The 24621-nt window shown below is 41.8% G+C and overlaps 1 protein-coding gene across 2 annotated transcripts in view; it reads left to right on the top strand.

Moving 5' to 3' along the window:
* Window positions 1-24621, top strand: part of LOC149181252 (ABC transporter D family member 2, chloroplastic-like) — a 389006-nt gene that overhangs the window by 45838 nt on the left and 318547 nt on the right. Inside the window, exons 2-3 of one of the 2 annotated variants that reach the window (XM_089416532.1) lie at window positions 3399-3585; window positions 3868-3957. In XM_089416532.1, the coding sequence (XP_089272658.1) occupies window positions 3399-3585; window positions 3868-3957 (277 nt within the window). The remainder of the gene's footprint in view (window positions 1-3398; window positions 3586-3867; window positions 3958-24621) is intronic. The other variant, XM_089416533.1, reaches the window with a different exon arrangement.

Below are 24621 nucleotides of genomic sequence, written 5' to 3'. Positions count from 1 at the left end.
GTGCAGTGTCAACAACAACATAGATGCAGGGTGGTTCAGTTACAGTTGTGGCAGATGAATCAGAGTCGCGTAGTAGTTGGTTTGCAGTGACAGTTAGTCATAGTTGTCAAACATCAACAACTTGTATGGGAGGAGATGCTATGAGATAGAGAGTATGGGAGAACACCTTCCTCGCTAAGAGGGAGTGTTAGTTTTGTAGCATCAGATAGGTGCTCTAGTCTCGACTTTGGTCAGAGAGGCTCAGAAACACAAGAGCACCAAAACCCAGAAAAAGTTTCAGGAGAAACGACCTAGAGATGCCTTAATTAAGTTAATTAATTAATAATTAAATTTTTCCTAAGTCTAACTTAGGAAAAATAATTAACAAGAATTAATTAAGGAAGGTGGGATTTCTCTAGAAAGTCAAATGAATCAACTTAGAGATGATCTCAACCATCGATTAAGATTTAATCTAGGCTGTTGAAGTTTCAACTGGAGATTATAAGAGGAGGTCAATGGGGTAGATGGAGAACACACCAATGCAGATACTCAATGATCAAGGCAAATCAATTTTCCAGTAGCAGGTGATTCAACAGTGAGATTGAGCCAGTGATCGAGTAGCAGGTGGCAAAGGGGCAAAGTAGCAGATTTCTGGAGGAGTTTCCAGTTCCAGAAGAGTCAGGAGAGAGGAGGCCGAATATTTTTGCAGAAAAGGGCCACACTGCAGGAATTCACGCGTGACTGCAGGAATTCGTGCATGATCGCTGGAATTTGCGATTACAGGAATTCGCATGTGATTGCAGGAATTTGTGCATGAATTCACAGTGGATTTGCAGAAGGGAGAAAATTTCTCCAAATTATTTTTCTAGTATATTTTTCTGAAGATTGCCAGCTGGGCATCCAGATTTTTGTACCCAGATTTGCTGCTGCATATAATAATGAAATCCTCATCTGTTGCAACAATTTTCCCGCATTGGGTTTTTCTGAGGACAATTGTTCAAAAATAATTTTTTCAAATTTTTTATGTGTGTGTGCTAGCATTTTCTTAGTTTCCAGTTTATTTCTGCAGCGTTTTTATTGTGAAGAAATTGCAGTGTGATTAATTCATTATTTTGCCGTAACAAAATAAAATGCATAATTTAATCAGTTAGAAGAATTAATTCTAGTTGCCGCATTTCAAGGAAAATTTCACATGGAAGAGGCAACAAAGAGAGACTGAGTTATTCTACAGGAGGTTGCGCAGGGGCTTGCATAGAGCCTCAAGGAGGCAGTTCGATTTTGCCAGACGAGAGATCGATCCAGTAGCTGAGTGTCGGGAAAATTCTTCCAGAAGCCCAAGGAATCTTTCTCAATGGCAGAGACAGTCAACAGAGGCACATAGCAGCTATTCCAGGCACTACAAGTTTTAGCCTGCACAGAGGTTGACGCAGAGGCAGATTAGGCACTAATTGTGGGGCCAAATTAGGCCAAGATTGCTTGTGGAGGGAGAGAAAATTCTCTTAAATATTCAGTGATTTCTCAAGAGAAGATTGCCAGTTTGTCTTCCAGTTTATTGTACTCAGATTTTGTTGCTGAATAATAATAATAAAACCGTCATCTGCTGCACTAGTTTTCCCACATTGGGTTTTTGCAGGGACATTTGTCCAAAAATAACGGTGTCAATTTTATTGTGTGTGTGTGTGCATTATTTTCTCAATTCTAGTTTTGTTTCCGCAGTGCATTTTTTTGGGGTGAAAATTGCAGTGGTGATTTTATTCGTTGTTTGCCGTAATATCAAATAAACTACACTTAATAATATTAATTTAGAAGAATAATTTCTAGTTGCTGCAATAGTGAAATTTTCACACAACCTTGCAGTCAACTGCGGTCAACCTTGCAGTGTGTGATCAATCCTGTGGTCTGCAGCCAAATCCCTGTGGTCAACAATCCACACGTGTGACCCTCCTGTGGTCAACTTTTGGTCAAAACAAATTTGTCAAGTCTGGTCAAAGTTCAGTCAAGGCTCCTCCACACGTGTGGCCAAGAGAGATAGAAAATGAGGAAAAGATCTCCAAATGGATTTCTCCTTTTTCTGAGACTTTCTCTTCATTGGTATCCAAATAAGGCATCTTAATATCTTAGTTATACACGTCTAGGGTGTGTGACAGCCCAAGGGACACGTCCATTCACTAGCTAGCCAACTTGACCTTTCCCTGGGCCAACTTAATCTCAATAAAATAAAAATTTACATAATTCTTCTAGGGCCAACTTGGAGACCCTTTATACATGCGAGAATACCTCCCCACACTACACAAAAAGCAACAATTATCTTATTTCTTCAATCATGATAATATTGGGGATATATCATCAAGTGAAAGCATTACATGTAAGAAAAAAGACATATCCTCTTATAGCTTATGCTTTAAGGTCCAAGGAAGATGCATCTTCGAAAGGGAAGACAACATAATTATATAAAATAATAAAAATAGTAATAATCATAATAAACAATATTACATAACCGGAAATTAGTTGTCTATACAAGTATGTGACGATTCAAAGTATACTTTTTTTTTCTCTAAGGAAAACCTTGTAGAAAAACTCGAGTGATGCTTCCCTACATTCATGGATGATATCCCTACTAAACTTTTTAGCATAAACTAGTGTGCCTAATTTAGGGTGTTTTGAACTAGGCATCTGTTGGCACAAAACTAACCAAATGCCTATTAATATTGGTAACAACCAGTTGAACTAAACCCTTGGACTGAATTCAATACTTATATACATCACATGCTATTATATTCATTTATAATATTATATATTGAAGACATTAATTATATATGTGTGTGTGTGGGTGTGCGTTAGCTAATTTATTTTGGCTATTTACTTGATTGACTGGTTTGGCCCATTACCATCTTATCTGCGAATTTGTGTATAAGCTTGATATGATCTTTGGCATTTTCATTGTGTACTGTTCATTCTTTATTTTTGACATATGCCCAGAAAAAGGTTTGCATTATGCTTCAATATTTTAAAGGTCCACCCTTCACCTCTGTTTTAATGATTGGTGTTGAGAGCTTTTGAACTGTTTGTTGACCAGGCCTTTAACATATTAGCCTTAAAAAATCCTCGATTTTCAAACAGTTTGGTCGCTGGCTCGTACAAATGTCTTTCTGCTTTTTTATTGCTTCTACAGCTTCCTCACTTATAAGTGCACTGCCCTCTCTGGGTGTTGTTAATGCGAACCATTTGCTCACCTCTATCTGGTTACTGGATATTTTGGGGATATTTATGAAGGCTTTTTTATGACATTTTCCACTAGGTTGTGCATGCCAAAGTCGTTCATTTGAATGGAATTATTCATAGATCGGTGATTTTATATTTGTTTTTTAAAAACTATATCTCTCTATGAACGGGTTTCTCATAAAGATGTTCTTGGACAGAAAGAAGGTTCAAATCTTCAAATGCTTATCAATAGGTTTTGGAAGGTTGCCATTCCATATTGGACCTCAGAGGATAAAGTTCAGGCTAGATTACAACTCGCTGGTGTATTTGCTCTCACCCTAGCCACTACAGGAATCAGTGTGGGATTCAATTTTCTTGGGCGTGATTTTTATAATGCCCTTGCAAGTGAGTAACTAATTTTCATATTCTTGTAAATTCTTTATCTTTCCGTTCATCTTTCTCTGTCACATGTCTGTGCTCTGTATGCATACATACATTCTTTACTTTACAAAGATCATGTATACATATGCATTTATATGTCTCATGGACAAGCATATGTAGACAGTCTGCGTACATAATTAAATATGTACCTAATAAGAAGGTTTTCTTTAATGATTATAACTTGTGTAGGATTCATAGTTTGGTGATCTGCTTTTTCTTCTTGTTCTCAATTTTGCATTGTTTCAGGCAAAGATCAGGAGCAGTTCACAAAACAACTTCTGTATTACCTCGGAGCTTTTGCTGGAGGAATTCCGGTGAGCAAATTGCTGCACCCTTGTAGGTACTGCTCGACAAACCATGTGGTCAAGGAATTTTTTTGAATCTCGCTCATATAGAAGCATTTTATTTTATATAACCCTTTTGAAATCACAACAATCCTTTTCAATAAATGATCATTGAATAGTTCTTGAACTTTTTTTTGTCTTAGCACGAGCCTTTCTGATTGCATTTTCAAACTATGTGAATAAGATATGATAAATGATTGAATTGATTTGATCGCAATATCTAGTAGAACTCCATCTGACCAAAAACTTCATCCTGTTGCAATAATGATTGGAATGAATTGACCATTATGCCAACAAACAATGCTCTCTTGGACAAACAACTTGATGCAGGCATACAAATTGTTTCTTTTTCTGCAAGCTACTATATTGAACATTATTCCCTTGCCTATATTTTTGACTTCGAGGAAGAATCTTGGTGTGGTATTGTAGCGTCTAGAAGTTTGAAAGGCCATTGTACTGGTTTGGACAGCTTCTGTAAGTGTGCTTGTATGTACTTGTATCTCTTGCATTGTATGAGCAGATGCTTTCTGTTTCAACGTTTTTGTCAATGGATGGCATACACAAGGCTCCTAGATTCTATGGTGGGGGTGCATTATCTAGTGTAAATTTCAAGCTTTCGATGTTATTTTTGGCAGTTTGGAGATGCAACAAATATTAGACATACATATTTGTATATGTTTGTTTGGGTGAACCCTTGAATATTAGTCACACTTTCTATTGAAATTTGATGATGAAAATTTCAATTTCATATTTGTATATGTATGGCTGGATAATGGGGTGTCTCATTTTTGTTTCCTTCTTGGCCCTAATCAGTGGATCTGCCTCCAGTTTTTCTAAGTCTTCCAGATAAGATAAGATAAAATTTTATTAATGTCCAATGAATGACCACAAAAGTAGGTCAATAGGACTGAAGAATACAACCAATATGAATACAATGTGGAAGTGCAAGTGCAACTCTTAGAGATTGCTAGAAATAACATAAAGAAAGAAAGAAACCTACAGTAGTATATCCTCAACATAAAACACGTGTATATATAATTGTGACAAAGGTACGGTGATACAAAATACAAACAATAAGTTAGTATCTCCGAGGTTGGAAAAATGGACAACTCAAGAACTTGGAGAGAGAGAGAGAGAGATCAAATGATGTCAGGGTCTCCGGGGTAGCCACAAAAATTGGTGGAGAGGGTAAGGCACATGAGATCGCCAATACCCAGAAAGGGTTTGAGCAGATTCTAAATAGTTTGGGAGATATAAAATAATTAATATTTTTAATAGAGTCCCGAAGTCTAAACCTAGGGAAAATAAAATATTAATGTGAATTAATATAAAATTGTGTTAGAATGGTCCAAAAGTCATGGATTAAGCCAGATCTAATCTTAGCCATTGATTAGGGACTTAATCTCGGCCGTTGAATTGTCAACGAGAAAAGTATAAGAGGAGGCTTGAGGGTCACTTGGAGAACACACCAAGAGATCAAGATTTCGACTTTTTGGAGTTGGGTTTGCTGAGAAAGTTGAGAGAGTGATCAGAGTTGCAGCTGAGGGGCAGTGAATAGAGAAGCAGGAAGGTAGAGAAAGCACCGAGAGGATCAACGCAGTAACTGGAGAGAAGGACACAGAACCACCCAAGGGTTCACGCAGAACCAGCCAGGGCTCACGTAGAGCCAGCTAGGAGCTGCGCAATGCCTCAAAGGGCCAGCGTGAGTGACGTAGAGGGCTAGAGGACTGGCACAGTGCCTCCAGAGGCTGACGTAGGCCAACCCAGAGTGACGCTGGGCTAACATTGGGCCAGAGAGAGCTGACGCAGTCCCTAGAGGCTGACGCGGGGTTTCGTGGGGTAGATTGGAGTTGTGGAGCTGCCAGAGTGTTTATCCGGGGTTTCAGCCAGAATATTTGCTTCCAAGTAGAGAGGTACTACTGCCGAGATTTTGCTCTGTTGGGTGAGCCAAATTTGGCACCCAGATTGTATTCTGAAACTGCTTAATAAATAGCTGCTTAATTGGGTTTTTCCAGGGACATTAGTCCAAAAACAACGGTGTCACTTGTGTGCTTGTTTCTGTTTCCTTCAGTGGATGATCTGTAATGTGTTGAGCATGTACTTGTATTTATTTCCAGTATTTACTTTGTAAATAACTTGTTAATTAACAGAACAAGTAGGTAGGAGTAAATCAGTAAAGTACATGAAGGGTTTCTAACAGTTAGACTTAGAAATTCCAACATGGTATCAGAGCATGGTTATAGATCACAGGAGAACTGAAGACATCAACCGAGCAGAGCAGCAACAACAAAAAATAGCTATCCCGAGTGACAGAAGCTGTTCCTAGTAGAGAAGTAGCAAGGAAGGGGTGACGCAGTGCCTGTGTCATCAAGTTCGAGCCAAGAAGAGGTAGCACAGAGGCTGAGGGAGGCAAAGACAGGCTCACACAAAGGCCAGGAGGGCTGACGCACTTGGCTGAGGAAGCTGATTTGCCGGTACCGGGATTGCGCAGAGCTAGGAGCTCTAACCTTTAGTTTGCTGAGGTTTAGGAGATTGTGGGTAAGTTGCAGAGTGGAACTGGTGGGGTACTGTAGTCAGAACAATACGTAATAGGGCAAGGCCAAGGAGGAGGGAGTTGCTACCAAGGATTTCTAGCCGAGAAATCTGTATCAGTGGTGCAGCTACACTAACGATCGTAGTAGGGGCATCTCGACATTGGCAGAAGGGTTTCCAGGAGGGAAATCGAGGCTCAGAGGGAGTAACACCAAGAACTTCCAGGAGGGAAGTAGAGGAGCAGTGAGATGGCAGTGAACGGGGTAAGAGACCAGGACAGATTGGACGGAGCCTCAAACTTCGTAGTTTGGAAGGCTAGAACCCTATCTGTTCTAGACAGTAATCGTGTCAAGCACTTCGCTTTGAGGATGATAGCTATCCCAGTTGACCCAGCTGATAACGACAAGTATGAGGAGGCAATGGCGAGGGCTAATAGCATCATTCTTGACGGGGTCAAGGACCATGTAGTACCACATATTTCCAAAAAGGACACGGCAAATGAGATGTGGGAGGCCCTAAAGAAATTGTACCATCATACTTATGTGCAGAGAAGGATGTTACTAGAAAATCAGCGGTGGTCATACCAGATGCAGAATGGAGAACAGATCGACCCCTTCCTCGGTCGATTGAAGGAGATTCGGGATCAACTGACTTCGATAGGGGCCACGCACGATCAAGAGTTGATAGTGAGAACAACCCTGAATGCAGTCTCAGAAGACTGGGAGGTGTTTGTCTAGAGCATACTGGGCAGGGAAACCCTTACAGATTGGGAGGAAATGTGGGTGGCTCTTCGCCAAGAAGAGATCAGAAGGTTGAGCAAGGCGGGAAACAATGATAAGGGGATCAGAATCAAGGAGGAGGAGGAGGTGGATGCTGCCCCAAGGTTAAATGCTTCCACTGTGGGGAGCTGGGTCATTATGCGACCCAGTGTCCAAGAAAAAAGAGCAAGGGGGAGGCCTTCGAGACCAAGGCTGTGCTAGCAAGGAAAAAGAAGGAAGTGGAGACAGACGATGATTGTGCCATGAGTGCACACACACCACTTGAGCGAAAGTGGGGAGACATCGAGTTGTAGTCAAACAGACTACAGGCGATGAGGGGTAGGATCGTCGAGGTACCCAGCCTCTTGGATTAGACCTTGCTACGGGAGCCCGAAGAGGAGTAGCAGTACTGGCGAATCTCAGTAGAGATGGATGCAAATGTGTTAAAATTGGAAACTAGGGCCAAACTCCATGTGGGTCATCTTATTTATTTGACTCCTCTCGTCGAGAGGTGTAGGATTGATCTAAAGATCATCCGATTCCGATAAGTATTTATGGAGATATGAATTTATTTTGATTATGGAATAATTATCAAGCCGACCGGCAACTCATGTAGGCTCAGAAGCCCAACAGTCGCATCTATTCAAACATCAACAGTTGTGTATAAATACAAGAGGTATTTTCCTCATTTGCACTCACTCATCTCATCACATCTCTCTCTCTCTCCTGTGCAGAAAAGAGGCTCTTCTCTACTGCGCAGAAAAGAGACTCTCTCTCACACATGTGGAAGGAAGGATGCAGTTTTAGGGCTGCAACTGCAGAACCAAAGTTTGACCAACGTTGACTAGAAGACCCCCTCAGAACTACACTATAGGTCCATCTGGACCTCCTCTGAAGGCCGCATTTTTTGGTGGTGGAATCAAGCTGATCTGACGGTTGGTTTGCGAGATATCAACTGCCCTAGTTTTGATGATGAAGCCGCTAATGCTAATGCTACTGATCTAGGGTTTGCTACCGCTGATATAAATCAGATTCTCTTTGTACTATTTCTCTCTGCTGAAGAATTGATCAAAGGGTTTCCCCACATTGTGGGGTTTGTCCCTGGCTAGCCGCCACATCTTGTGTCTCTTGTCTTGGCTTGTTTTCTGTCAATCATTTAATGTTCTATCTGCACTTTACTTTATGTACATGTGATTGCTAATCTGTGGATAATAACAAGAAAGATAAGTAAATTGCTATAAACATAGAACATACCATAAATTAACATGGTATCAGAGCTGAGGTGAAGACAAAGCCCGAGCAAGAGCAAGAGAAATCACCGAAGAGAAGATTGGTAAGGCTATCCTAAAAGAATTATGGGGTCCTCATCACTCTTTCCTGCCAAAGACAAGCTCCGTGAGAAAGCTGACTCTCACGGATGGAAGATGTCTATTGATCTAACCTTAGAAGATCAAGGAGTATTGGACCATGTGAGAGGCAATATTGTTGAGCCTCTATCAAATGCAACCTCTGTTGCCAAGAACAAATGGAAAACCGGTGAAGTCAAAACAAAGAAGATCATCCGGGACTCTATCGACAAGCGCTTGGTGGCCTACATCTCCAACCTGAACACCTCCAAGGAAATCTACGATAGACTGGTGAGTTTATTTAAAGTTAATGATGCAAATCAAGTTTTGTTTCTTAGAAATAAGCTAAAGGAAATTAAGAAGGACAAAGATGAGAGTATGCAAGCATACTTCTTAAGAATCACCGAGATCAGGAATGATCTCCTATTTATTAGGGAGACTATTACTGATAGGGAAATGGCAATCACGACTCTTGGAGGATTACCATCCGAATGGTACGTGTTCAGGACTACTCTTTTGAACAATAATGTAATTCTTGGTTTCGAGGAATTAATGGCTCGATGCATTCAAGAAGAGACAAGGGTTGAAGAGTAAGAAATGCCCATGCCTAAAGGTCCTCCTACTGCTTTTTCTTCTCATGCTAAGCAAAGGAAAAATTTTGGGACTAAATCAAAAATAAAGGTTGGACCTAAGGGTGGAAGAAAAGGACGATGTTACATTTGCGATAAACTAGGTCACTATGCAAGGGAGTGCCCTGATAGAAAGGACTCACACCAGGACGATGATCAAAGTCCATCTCATGGCAATCAAAGGAATGGAAAATTCAATAGCAAAGGTAAAAGGAGTGCTGGTAATCAAGGAAAAGGACAACCATTCAAGAAGGCTAGAAATTCCAAGTATGAATCCAACATTGTTGAAAATAAGCAAGATGAATATTATTTACCAGCTGCTCTATCTACCTTTGCTCCTTCAAACTCAATGGGAATATGGCTCATTGATAGTGGTGCATCAAGGCACTTCATTGGCTACAGAGAAGTTCTCCATAATCTAATAGAGAAGGAAACTAACCTGGAAATTGTCCTTGGAGATAATATGAAATATCCCGTGAAAGGTGTAGGCAATGTATCTCTTAAATTGAATCAAGGAAATACGATCCACTTACAGGATGTATTATATGTACCTGACCTCAAGAAGAACCTAGTGTCCATCTCGGCAATGGAAGACAAAGGCTACAAGGTGAGCTTAAGCGATGACAAGGTACGTATATGGGAAAACAATGTTAAAGATGCCTTCACTCTTGGGTTTCGAGTTGATTCATTATATCAAGTCGGTGGAAGTCCGCTAGGTGTCATGTCTTGTGACACATCTCTTCAGTTTGAACTTTGGCATCGGAGGTTTGCCCACCTGCATTATAAAGCTCTACTCGATGTAAGACAAATGGTAACAGGGATGCCCGAATTCCGAGTAGAGAAAGAAGGTGTATGTCCGGGATGTGCCGAAGGAAAGCCCAAAAGGGGACCATTCCCCTCAAGCCAAAGCAAGGCCTCTGACATATTACAACTGGTTCACTCAGACATATTTGAGGCTGGCATCAAGAGGGAGACTACTACACCATACACTCCTGAACAGAATGGTGTGGCAGAAAGGAAGATTCGTACGATTATGGAAGCTGTCCATGATCAAAGACTTTCGAAGTTTCTATCGGCTGAAGCTGCAAACACCGTCGTATATGTACAAAACCGATGCCCTCATCAAGCATTGGGCTCCAAGACTCCTGAAGAAATGTTCACCGGTAAGAAACTTGACGTATCTCATTTTAGAATTTTTGGAAGCCCTGTATATTTTCATGTGCCAAAAGAGAAAAGGAATAAATTGGGTGCATTTGGAAAGAAAGGAATCTTTGTGGGCTATGGTGAAAATACTAAGGGCTATAGAATCTATGTAGCCGGTCAAAGGGAAGTCGTGATTAGTCATGATGTCACGTTTGACAAAGATATAGCTCTCAGCAAGGTGGACAATCTTCCAACTTTGAGGAGCTCTCAAGAAGCCGACACCAAGGAACTGAAAGAAAAGGATGATGAATCAAATATCAATGCTTGATGTGGAAGAACCCATGGATCCTATTGATCCACCTGAGCCTTCCTCTTCTAGGAAGAGGCCCTCTTGGCTTAGGGGGCTACTCGATGATGCTGAAGGACACATTGCACCCCGAGGAACCTTCCGTGAAAGTAAGAAACCCAATAGGTATCAGGGATACCTGACCATCATGAGCACGATCATACAAAATGAGCCTTCATCATTCTCAGATGCTGTCAAGCATCAAGTATGGAAGGATGCTACGACCGAAGAATATGAGTCTATTATGAAGAATGATGTCTGGGAAGTTGTTCCCAGACCCCAGGACAAGACAATTGTCACTTCTAAATGGCTTTACAAGATAAAGCATGCAACAAATGAAAGTACAAAAAAATATAAGGCTCGTTTTGTCGCTCGTGGCTTCTCCCAGAAGGAAGGTATAGACTATGATGAGATATTTGCACCTGTTGCCAGATATACCACCATCCGCTCAATCATAGCCCTTGCGGCTTCACAAGGATGGAACCTACATCAGATGGATGTCAAGACCGCGTTCTTACATGGTTCGATCAAAGAAAAGGTCTACGTGGAGCAACTCGAAGGATTTGAGATTCATAATCAAAAATCTCATGTATGCAGGTTGAAGAAAGCCCTCTATGAGTTGCAGCAAGCACCCCGAGCATGGTATGAGAGGATCGATAGCTACTTGATGACACTGGGATTCACTAGGAGTGAAGCCGATCCTAACCTTTACTTTAAGGTTGAAGATGACAAACCTCTCATACTGGTGCTGTATGTGGATGACCTCTTCCTAACAGGTGCAGACCCTCTCATTCACAAATGTAAGAGGGAGTTGGCTTCTGAATTTGAAATGAAGGACCTAGGACTGATGCACTATTTCCTAGGACTTGAAGTTTGGCAGAAGCCAGGGAAAATTTTCCTATCTCAAGGAAAATATGTGGTGAAGATTCTGGAAAGATTCGGTATGGTTCAAGAGTAACATCAGCAAAACTTAACCCCAAAGTCTTTTTTTATTATCCATAAAAAGATTATACAAGAGCTTCTTGTTAAGCACACGACTCAAAGGTCAGATGAATTGACCGACGAATGATTTCCTATTTAAAAATAAATCCTCCAACGGCTAGTTCGAGTGATCCTCGTCAAAGCAATCTCGACCATTGATGAAGATTAAAATTCCTTTTAATCTCATCCATCGAAATATTTAAATATTTGGGGAAATTCAAAATTTTCAATTAAATGCATTTTAATTAATTCAAAAATTAAATTTTTGAATTAATTTCCCCAAAATTTTGACTTTGACTTAACCCCAGGGATCAAAGGCTTAAAATTTATCAAAATAATTAATTTACCTTAGTCCCTGGACCTCTTAAAATTTAATTTTTAAGGATCGATGAATTTTGCCTTTGGAGAATTTAAATTTACCTAGGACCTAGAATTAATTAAATTTTTGGCTTAGGATTTTAATTAATTTTTGGCCAGAAAATTTAATTAATTAACCTATGAGGGGATAAATTATTTTTCCAACCCTCAAGACACTTTACATCATGATTTTCACATTTTTTACATCTCAAGGGGGAAAATTCATTTGTAAAAGACCCTCACAGACTACCCATTTCTGCGACACAAATATAATCTCGTAGACCAAGCAATTTGTAATAAAATAACCTAACCAAATAGTCAGGATTATTCCCAAATCACTTTTATATAGATTCGATCTATAACACTAAGACTCGCCTAAGATCCCAGTGACAAAATACATTCCGGCTTTGGGGTGAGATTGAAGGAAAACTCTGCCGACATCCGAGAATGGATCGATGAGACAAAAAACCTCCTAGAATGTAGATCGACAACAGAAAAGTAGGTTTACCTAGGCAATTACATACATGACACATATTTGCTGAGATTATTTACATCATATACATGCAGAATGGGTTTACATCAGTGTGGAAAAAGCCGGGATTAAATCCCCAAAACGCGATTTTTTTGGCTGGCCGATTAAATTGGCTGATTTTTTGCCAATTTTTTCCCAATTGAAAAAATCGGGATTAAATCAAAAAAGTCGGGATTAAATCGGGACTTTTCCAAAAAATCGTGAATGAGGTAGTTTCTTTAACAATTTTTTAATTTTTTTTTGAAAAAATCGGGATTTTATTGAAAAAGTTGGGATTTTATTGAAAAGGTCTGGATTTTTTAAAAAATGAATATTTTTGTATTTTTTTTTAATTTTGCCGACTTTTTCAAAAAACTCCCGACTTTAATGACTTTCAACTTTTGGACCCTTGCCGATTTAATCCTGACTTCGACTTTTTCCACATTGGTTTACATTATAATATGATGATCTGGCTGATGATGATAGCTATTCGACACGGACACATCGATCAGGCGCTATCACTTTTGCGAAAAAAGGGTGTGTACTACTATGGGTCGTTGACACGTAGTGGTCAACGGGACCCATACAAACCACTTTAGCGAACCAATCACGTAGTGGTCAACGGGACCCATACAAACCACTTTAGCGAACCAATCTCAAAACCGTGCGAGCCAAACCAAAGAAGAGAGAAGAAATAGATGCTTGATGATGATGTCCAAATGAGGATCACTTGACTTGTATTTATATGCTTCCTTGGAGACCCAATTTGTCTTTATGCCGACGTAGACTTTTGTGCACATGTGGGTTTTCGTATAAAAACATTTTTCTTTAATTAAATCAAATTCTTCCAAGGGCTAGGAAGGTTCTTTCTTGATGTGGAAGGCTGTCCAAAGGAGGGAGTTTGTCCTTGAGCTGCCAAATTAACACCATAACCCTAGAATATCTATTAGGTGAACTTCTCACATACTGGGACTCCTCCTATCGGTGAAATCCATAAAGAGCAGGGGGTTCTCGTTGTGGTGATAGTGGGCCACTACCCCATTGTTGTCTCTTGGTCTAGTTATAGCCTTGTAGGGTACCCCTACCCAAGGCTTGCTAGATTTTGCGGCAACATTTTTGGCACCATTGTTGGGGACGAAGCGAGTATTCCTTCCTGTTATTTGGAGATATATCGTAATTCCTTTGAAGAGAGTATCCCTAACGACAATGTAGATCCTTATCTGGCGACTCCATTGGAAGAGCAAAGCCCTTTTTCTTCATTGAACCTCAAATTCAATGTTTTCACTGTGAAGCAAGCATCTCTCAAGGCATTTTGAATTCACCTTGGCGACTCCATATTCGAAGATTATCAAAACTTTGCATGGCTCACAGGAGGGGCCTCTTCTCCTCAACACCTTAAAAGGGGGTCGTGGTTCTTCCTGAGGTATAATGTGTTAGTTTCTGTAACATTAGATGTGTTCTAGCCACGAAATTTGGTGGAAAGGCTAGAATACACGAGATCTACAAAACTTAGAAATCTTTTCTGGAAATTCCACTTAGAAGTGTCTCAATTAGATTATTAGCCGATTTTTAAATATTTCCTAAGTCTAAACTTAAGGAATATGGTTAATTAATCAACATCAATTGAGATAAGGTGAGAATCATCTAAAAACTCACACAAATCGACTTCAAGATGATCCTAGCCATTGATTAAGTTTTAATTTTGGCCATTGGTGCTCCAATAGTGGATTATAAGAGGAAGTCGATGGACACTTCGAGAAGACACTTCTGTAGTTCGATTTTCTTGGCAGATCAATTTCCTGAGAGCAGCAGCAGTTGTCGGAGAGCCAAAGATCGAAGCAGGGTCAGTGAGGGGCAGAGACAAAGATCCGGAGGAAGTTTTCCAGATTCAGAGAGACAAAAGCAAGGGGCTCAGTTATTCACAATGAGACAACGTAGAGGATTGTGCAGTTGCTTTAGTAACATCGGATGTGTTCTAGCCACAAAATTTGGTGGAAAGGCTAGAATACATGAGATCTCCGAAACCCATAAATTATTTCTGGAAATTCCACCTAGAAGTGTGTCAATTAGATTATTAGCCGATTTTTAAATATTTCGTAAGTCTAAATTTAGGGAATATGGTTAATTAATCAGTATGAATTGAGATAAGGTGAGAATCATCTAGAAACTCACACGGATCAACTTCAAGATGATCCTAGCAATTGATTAAGTTTTAATCTTGGTCGTTGGAGCTCCAATAGTGGATTATAAAAGGAAGTTGATGGGCACTTGGAGAATACACTTCTGTAGTTTGATTTTTTTTGCAGATCGAATTCTAGAGAGTAGTAGCAGTTTCCAGAGAGCCAGAGATCAAAGTAGGGTCAGTGAGGGGCAAAGATAGTGATTCAGAAGAATTTTTCTAGATCCGGAGAGGCAACAACAAGGGGCCGAGTTATTCCTAGTGAGGCAACGCAAAGGACTCTGCGGTTGCTTTAGTAGTAATTCGATTTTGTTGGAGAGAAATTCATTTTCAGTTCTGGAGGCCGGGCAGAGGGTCTAGAATCTTGGAGAAGCAATTTCCTCAGCAGAGACAGGTAGAACGACTTCTTCAGAGGCAATTCAAAGGTTAGATGTCATAGGGTCTGCACAGAGGCTGGCGCAGAGGGTCCAGGAGGACGATTTTTTGAAGAGAAATTGTGCCGTGATTGCTTGTGGAGGAAGGGTAATTCCCTCAGATAAATTTTCCCAGATTTTCTTGCTATTTGGATTGCCAATTGGGCATACATAGATTGTACTCAAATTTTACTTATGCATAATAAAATAAAACCTTCATTAGCTGCACTGATTTTCCCGCATTGGGTTTTTCCGGGGACATTTGTCCAAAAATAATGGTGTCATTTTTTTGTGTGTGTGCTAGAATTTTCTTTGTTTCCAGCGCTATTATTTCTGTTGTTTTTATTTGTGAAGATTGCAATGCGATTTATTTGATATTTGCCGTAGCAGATAAATTGTTAAAATAATTAACAAGTAGAAAAATAAATTCCAGTTGCTGAAATAGGATTCCTGTTGTGGAATTTTCACATGGTATTAGAGCATGAGTGATCAACCCAGAAGTTCAGAAGCGAAAGAAAGAATTTCGTTGCTCAGTGGGAGAAACAAGCTGAAATTCTTGAGGCAACGTAGTGCTCGGACAGGAAGGCTAAATTGTTGGGCCAGTAGTTCGATCTTCAGTTGTAGGGGTGCAAAAAATTTGATTCGCCCAGGAAAGTGATTCCAACAATCATGGGAGTAGCTGCAGCTCAGATTTTCGTTGAGCAGATTTCTGGTTGGAAGCAGAGGGTTTTTGCAGTAGAAAAACCAACGTTGGGTGGAAGAGAAGAGTATACACAACATAGGGAAAATTTCTCTAACAGAACTTCGAGTCTCAAAAGTTTGATTTTTTCTAGGCAGATTGGCAGTAGCAGCTAGCAGATCTGCGCATTCGAGAAGGGAGTGCGAGTAGCAGAGCAACAACCAAGCAGAAGGAAAGAGGGGATTTTCAACAGTTTTCGAGATGGCCACTACAGGGCTTAGAGATCAAGATAGGTTGGATGGATCATCCAACTATGTCATTTGGAAGGCCAGAATGTCCTTCCTTCTAGATGAATATGGTCTGAAAGCCTACATCGATAATGTAGTGGTAGTTCCTCAGGATGCAGACCAGCTCAAGGAATATAGGAAGGAGATGGTGCGGATGAAGCGGTTGATCTTGGATGGAGTCCGAGACCATATAGTCTCACATATAGGTACCAAGGGAACAACCAAAGAAATGTGGGATGCTCTCTCCACACTATACTAGGGTACTTTCGAGCAGTGGAAGATGTTCCTAGAGGAGAAGTTGAGATGTATCAGGATGCAGAAGGGAGAAGGCATAGATCCCTTCCTCACCATGATTTAGGAGGTTCGAGACCAGCTTTCAACTGTTGGGGTAACGCCTCAACCTTCAGACTAGTACGATTGGCACTGAACAATGTCTTAGAGGATTGGCAGGTCTTTGTCCAAAGTATATTGGGCAGAGACACGCTACCAGGATGGGACAAAATGTGGGATGATTTGCAACAGGGAGAATTGAGGCGAGCTCCGTTGAAGAGCTCCATCAATGGTAACAGTAGCAACGGACATAAGGTGGTGAAGGAGGAGAATGCGGCCCTAACATCTAAGGGTCCCAGTTAGGACAGGGGGAGCAGAGAAATAAGAAGGACTTGTGTAAGGTCAAGTGCTTTAGGTGTGGCGAGTTTGTTCACTACAACGCGCAGTGTCCTTTCAAGACGAAGGACAAGTCAGAGAAGTAGGACCAACAGGCAACGTCAATTGAGATCGACAAGTTGTCCTCCCGGTTGGAGGAAGACTTCGCGAGGTTGGCAACCATACCTCTAGGAGTGAGGTGGGGTGACTTGCAGTTGTAGCCCCTGAGAGCTACAGATTTGGGCAGGATCCTTGAGGTGTCCACCTCATGGATCATTACCTAGCTATGGGGGCCCACAATATTTAGTAGCAGGATGGATCAGTGGCAATTGGTGCAGTTAGTACCAAAGTGGCAACTGCAGATTAGAAGTAGTCAGATACTGAGGAGCGCAGTGCAGTGTTGACAACAAAGCAGGTGGCTTAGTGCAGAGTTGGCAATAGCACGGATTCTTCAGTGATAGTGCAAATGCTAGTAGTAGTCAGAGACTCGGGAGACAAATGCATTATACTGAACACAGTTGATTCAATATTTTGGATGCTTCTAAGTTGCAATTGCAACAACACCAGATTAGAGGGAGTTGCAGTGCAGATGCAGTGTTGGCCGCAGTATAGCAGGGTCAGTAGCAGCACAGATGCAACATCAGAGTTGTGCAGTGGTTGGTGGGCAGTATGGCCAGACATCAACAACATGATAAGAGGTGATACAAAGACAAGGTATTGTGGCAGGATGTGCAACACTAGAGAGAGAACACAGCCCTCGCTAAGAGGAGTGTTAGTTTTTGTAGCAACGGATGTGTTCTGGCCATGAAATTTGGTGGAAAGGCTAGAATACATGATATCTCCAAACCCAGAAATCGTTTCTGGAAATTCCACCTAGAAGTCTAGACTTAGGGAGTATGGTTAATTAATCACTATTAATTGAGATAAGGTGAGAATCATCTAGAAACTCACATAGATCGACTTCAAGATGATCCTAGCCATTGATTAAGTATTAATTTTGGTTGTTGGTGCTCCAACAATGAATTATAGGAGGAAGTCGATGGACACTTTGAGAAGACACTTCTGTAATTTGATTTTTTTGGCAGATCGATTTCTAGAAGGCAACAATAGTTTTCGGAGAGCCAAAGATCAAAGCAAGGACAGTGAGGGGCAGAGACAATGATTTGGAGGAAGTTTTTGCAGATCCGGAGAGGCAACAGTAAGGGGCCGAGTTATTCCTAGTGAGGCAGTGCATAAGACTGCGTAGTTGCTTCAGTAGCAATTCAATTTTGCTGGGGACAAATTCGCCTTTAGTTCCAAAGGTCGGGTAGAGGGTCCAAAGTGCCGGAGAAATGATTGTTGGAAATACTGAGGGGGGGTGAATCAGTGTTTCTTTTTCCCACTATTGTTTCACCAGTTAAAACATATATATTCAGAACACAAGATGAACAGCAAGAATAAATGCTTTTATTAATATAAACTGTGCAGTAAAATAGATACAATATATAGATGGTTACAATTAGTTGCCAAGCTCCAACTTGGACTTTGGTGAGGCTCCAACCTCCAGAGCACCAACTCTATTTTGCCAAGACACCAATTTTGGACTTAGGAGCACCAACTCCCAAGGACTTCAATCCTTCCTACTTCTGAGGCATCAACCCCAAGGACTCCAATCCTACTTACTTCTGAGGCACCAGCCCCAAGGACTCCTATCCTTCTTGCTTCTGAGGCACCAGCCCCAAGGACTCCTATCCTTCTTGCTTTTGAGGCACCAGCCTCAAGGACTCCAATCTTGTCAAGGCACTTTTGATAATAATGTTCTACTCTCAAAACTCTTCTCTGCTGAGTTCTGTCTGGTTATAGTTTCTCTGTAGTCTCCAAGCTACAACATCAATGACAACCAGTCTTCTCTTGAAGGAGTCTTTACAACTCTTCCTACCATTCACACAGAGTCTCCAATAGCTGACCTCTGATCATATCTCCACACTGCTTTAGTGAGTCCACTACAACTGCACTAAAACTCTGCATAAGAACCTGCTTTCAGTTCAAGCATATGTTCTAATGTCACGGTGAATGTTTCAGCAAGACTGCTTCTCTGCTGGCAACTTCTACTCTTCGAATTCCTCCTGTCTTGTTGGTCCTTCGGCCCTCTTTTTGTTCTGCTGGACCCTCTTTCTGTTCTGCTGTTTTCTCCAACTTTTCAACAGTGTTCAACAACTGTAGCAGCCTTCACTAGCGTTCACCAGCAACTTCATACAACGCTTAACCATCTCTGCTGCTTCTGCTACCTCATGTTCTGGTTCTTCGCAACACCAATAGCCACCACAGTCCTCTGTTTTTACTGTTTTATGCATTCCCGTGCCTCTGTCCATTCGTTTCCTCTTACACTGCCTCTTAGACTTCCTCAACGCTCGCTGTCATTTCCTCTGTGCTCGCTTGCTTCTTCAACTTCCCATCTTTCGGTTTCCTCTGTCTATTCATACTCACAGGACATGTTGAATCAATGGCCAGGTCCAAATGATCCACCGGAGAACACATCTTCCCGGTTAAAACTGTAACAACGCTCCTTTCGACAATGATAGCAGGCATACACAGAGCTTTACGGTGTAACGGACATGCCACGTCCTATCGCAATCGCAATCGGCATAGTTCAGCCTCCTGAACTATCAGAACAATTATCATAAGACTTTCGGCCTAAAACAGCCCACGCAAGCCAAATATTTAATTACACAGAGAATATGATAAAAACAGTCCAAAAAACCAATGTTGTTAAAAGCGCGAGCATGATTAAATCGGCGCCGGGAATGAAGCGGAAAAAATCGGAAAAAGCGGGGAAAAAGCGGAAAAAAACGGGAAAAAAGCGTTTGGTACAAAAATATTCATTTTTTTTCAATTTTTTTAATATCTAAACCATCTACAACATAAAATAAATACATTGACACATAAATATGATAAGAAAACTAATATATAAGATGTTTAATATCATTTCTAGCGCTAAAATCACACATAACATTGAATCATGTCCTGAATAGTAAGTCCTGACTCCTGAGTCCCAGCTCAGCCTCAAAATATCAACAAAAAATATGATAATGTATCTCATCATGTCATAATGTCATAGACTGATATACAATAAAATGAAAGTCTAATCCTATTGATTTCCTCTGCCCCTCTTGCGAGAAAATGTCACAGCTTTCTCTTTCCCTCTAGATGTAGATGCTGGTGCCTGTGCTGGTGGAAATGGCAATGGAGTCTGATGTGCTCTAGAAGCTGAAGAACTAGAAGTATGAGCTACAGGTGGTAGACCACGTCCTCCACTGGTCCTCGTGGTAGCCTGGGTAGGCGGTGTCACCTCCTCCTCCTGCTCCTCCTCCTCCACCTGCTCCTCCTCCTGCTCCTCCTGCTCCTCCTCCTCCTGCTCCTCCTCCTCCACCTGCTCCTCCTCCTGCTCCTCCTCCTCCTCCTCCCCCTCATCCTGCACTAACCAATCATCAGTAGAATCCATGAGAGGCCTCTCGGCCTCAACCCTCCATGCAGCAGTGGTGTCAATCCCATCCAATGAGATGGCATCCACATCAGGAGTCCTCTCAAGTTGCCTCACCCACAATCGAAGATTGTAGTAGACGTAGACCATGTCATTAAGTCGCTGGGACTCCAACTTGTACAAAGATCATGAAATAATAATTAATAAATCCAAATTTTCATTATAAATCGTGCTGCCACGGACCCCCGAGCTTTTTTACGAAAAAAGCGGGCTTTTTTCGAAAAAAACGGCAAAATTTTTTTAGGCGCTTTTTTTCCCATAAAAAGCGCGATTAAATCGGCTTAGGGAAAAAAACGCGCTTTTTTGAAAAAAGCACGATTTAATCGCGCTTTTAACAACACTGCAAAAAACTAAGGGGGCGGACTTCAAGCGATATTACACCCGCATCTAAATTGTATCGGGTCCACAGCTTAAATCGCAATCGGCGATTTGCAACTCCCGGTGGTCCTTTATATGTTGGGCTCATGACACCGCCGATGGCCGACGACCGATCCACCACTGGACGCGATATTATATTAAGCCCGTCTATAATGTTGCATCGGGTCTGGTCTTGCAATCGCAATCGGCGCTTGGGTGTGGCAAGGCTTCATAACATATGCGATTGTGACGGATGCAATATGGTATTAAACCATGGTTTATATGCCCGTCGGGTCCACATATATATGTATCGCTATCGACGATCGCAAAGGGGCCGCTTAACATATTGTAGCGCCTGCTTCCGAAGTGCCGATGCGATAATCGCTATCGGCGATCGCAAGTCGCACAGGGTCAAGACTCATCGTTAACATAGACCCCTCATAGCGATGCGATGTGCCGGACCCGATAGGATCCCAAATCTCCCGTGCATATATTTTCAAGTCCGCTTTCCGCCTCCGATAGTGTTAAAGCATGCATACATGGGTTTTACAGGCCCGATAACGTAACTGGATATATCTATATGAGTTCTGCCCCCGATGGCTCCCGATAACTCTGTCTACTTCCTTTGTGGCTCTGATGGCTCTGTTTGCTGTTAAATGCATCCATTGCTCCTCCGATGGCTCCCGATAGTGCAGTTGCACGCATACATGTGATTTCTGCTCCGGTAGTTGTTAAATGCATGCGTATAAGCTCTCTGATCGCTCTGTTTCTGTGTTTCCTCCATTTGCTCTGTGTGCTCCTCTTCATTGGCATATATATATGACATATACATATATATGGCTCCTCCAACTGTTTGCATCCTTTGTTGCTCCGATAGCTCTGTGTGTTGCCTCCCATGGCTCTATTCTTCTTTGGCATATATGTGTGTGTGTGTGTGGCTTCTCTTTCTTTGATATGCCTCCTTGCTCTGATATGTCTGTTTCTGCATATATATATGATATATATATATGGCTCCTCCTGCAGCTCCTCTTAGTCCAATGTGGCTCCTCTGGCTTGGCAGTGTCTTTCAAAGACCTCCTTGCATATATGAATGCCTCTCTTGCTCTGATATCCTGCAACATGCTTTGATATGCTTCCTTTGGTAACTCCTCTTGCTTATGGCTTGGCTATCCTGATGCCCTTTGGTGATGAATCTTTTCCTAATTATTCTTTACAGAATTAGGGAGCCCATTCAAGATTGCCTCTACTGCTTTTGCATTGTACTCCTTGGATTCTCTATCCATCTTGCTATCATCAATCACGGATTTCCAAATTTCAATGCCTTGAGTCTGTAAGAAATTCCTCATTCTTGCTTCCCATATATTAAAGTTCCCATTGAGCCTTGGAGCCTCCTCAAATTGATTGTCTTCTACTTTAGTAGTAGAGGGAGACACATCCTTAGGAGGATTGGAGACTTTCTTCCTTGACTTCGCCATTTGTGTTCTAAGGGTTAGCCTTCAAGCTGTTAAGCTTTGAATGAAGGTACCTGCTCTGATACCAATTGTTGGAAATACTGAGAGGGGGGGTGAATCAGTATTTCTTTTTCCCACTATTGTTTCACCAGTTAAAACATATATATTCAGAACACAAGATGAACAACAAGAATAAATGCTTTTATTAATATAAACTGTGCAGTAAAATAGATACAATATATAGATGGTTACAATCAGTTTCCAAGCTCCAACTTGGACTTTGGTGAGGCTCCAACCTCCAGAGCACCAACTCTATTTCGCCAAGACACCAATCTTGGACTTAGGAGCACCAACTCCCAAGGACTTCAATCCTTCCTACTTCTGAGGCATCAACCCCAAGGACTCCAATCCTACTTACTTCTGAGGCACCAGCCCCAAGGACTCCTATCCTTCTTGCTTTTGAGGCACCAGCCCCAAGGACTCCTATCCTTCTTGCTTTTGAGGCACCAAGGACTCCTATCCTTCTTGCTTTTGAGGCACCAGCCCCAAGGACTCCTATCCTTCTTGCTTTTGAGGCACCAGCCCCAAGGACTCCAATCCTGTCAAGGCACTTTTGATAATAATATTCTACTCTCAAAACTCTTCTCTGCTGAGTTCTGTCTGGTTATAGTTTCTCTGTAGTCTCCAAGCTACAACATCAATGATAACCAGTCTTCTCTTGAAGGAGTCTTTACAACTCTTCCTACCATTCACACAGAGTCTCCAATTGCTGACCTCTGATCATATCTTCACACTGCTTTAGTGAGTCCACTACAACTGCACTAAAACTCTGCATAAGAACCTGCTTTCAGTTCAAGCATATGTTCTAATGTCACGGTGAATGTTTCAGCAAGACTTCTTCTCTGCTGGCAACTTCTACTCTTCGAATTCCTCCTGTCCTATTGGTCCTTCGGCCCTCTTTTTGTTCTGCTGGACCCTCTTTCTGTTCTGCTGTTTTCTCCAACTTTTCAACAGTGTTCAACAGCTGCAGCAACCTTCACCAGCGTTCACCAGCAACTTCATACAACGCTTAACCATCTCTGCTGCTTCTGCTACCTCATGTTCTGGTTCTTCGCAACACCAACAACCACCACAGTCCTCTGTTTTTACTGTTTTATGCATTCCCATGCCTCTGTCCATTCGTTTCCTCTTACACCGCCTCTTAGACTTCCTCAACGCTCGCTATCATTTCCTCTGTGCTCACTTGCTTCTTCAGCTTCCCATCTTTCGGTTTCCTCTGTCTATTCATACTCACAGGACACGTTGAATCAATGGCCAGGTCCAAACGATCCACCGGAGAACACATCTTCCCGGTTAAAACTGTAACAGTGCTCCTTTCGACAATGATAGCAGGCATACACAGAGCTTTACGGTGTAACGGACATGCCACGTCCTATCGCAATCGCAACCGGCGTAGTTCAGCCTCCTGAACTATCGGAACAATTATCATAAGCCTTTCGGCCTAAAACAGCCCGCGCAAGCCAAATATTTAATTACACAGAGAATATGATAAAAACAATCCAAAAGACTAAGGGGCGGACTTCAAGCAATATTACACCCGCATCTAAATTGTATCGGGTCCGCAACTTAAATCGCAATCGGCGATTTGCGACTCCCGGTGGTCCTTTATATGTCGGGCTCATAACACCGCCAATGGCCGACGACCGATCCACCACTGGACGCGATATTATATTAAGCCCGTCTATAATGTTGCATCGAGTCTGGCCTTGCAATCGCAATCGGCGCTTGGGTGTGGCAAGGCTTCATAACATATGCGATTGTGACGGATTCGATATGGTATTAAACCATGGTTTATATGCCCGTCGGGTCCACATATATATGTATCGCCATTGGCGATCACAAAGGGGCCGCTTAACATATTGTAGCGCCCGCTTCCGAAGTGCTGATGCAATAATCGCTATCGGCAATTGCAAGTCGCACAGGGTCAAGACTCATCGTTAACATAGACCCCTCATAGCAATGCGATGTGTCGGACTTGATAGGATCCCAAATCCCCCGTGCATATATTTTCAAGTCCGCTTTCTGCCTCTGATAGTGTTAAAGCATGCATACATGGGTTTTACAGGCCCGATAACGTAATTGGATATATCTATATGAGTTCTGCCCCCGATGGCTCCCGATAACTCTGTCTGCTTCCTCTGTGGCTCTGATGGCTCTGTTTGTTGTTAAATGCATCCATTGCTCCTCCGATGGCTCTGTTTGTTGTTAATTGCATCCATTGCTCCTCCGATGGCTCCCGATAGTGCAGTTGCACGCATACATGTGATTTCTGCTCCGGTAGTTGTTAAATGCATGCGTATAAGCTCTCTGATCGCTCTGTTTCTGTGTTTCCTCTGTTTGCTCTGTGTGCTCCTCTTCATTGGCATATATATCTGACATATACATATATATGGCTCCTCCAGCTGTTTGCGTCCTCTGTTGCTCCGATAGCTCTGTGTGCTGCCTCCCATGGCTCTATTCTT

This window comes from Pinus tabuliformis, chromosome 3_2 (genome assembly GCF_031772625.1).
Source record: "Pinus tabuliformis cultivar Carrire ecotype Pingquan chromosome 3_2, CPIR1, whole genome shotgun sequence".
NCBI lineage: Eukaryota > Viridiplantae > Streptophyta > Pinopsida > Pinales > Pinaceae > Pinus > Pinus tabuliformis.
The sequence above is the reverse complement of the archived record's forward strand: the minus strand, read 5'-3'. Positions and strand labels throughout refer to the sequence as shown.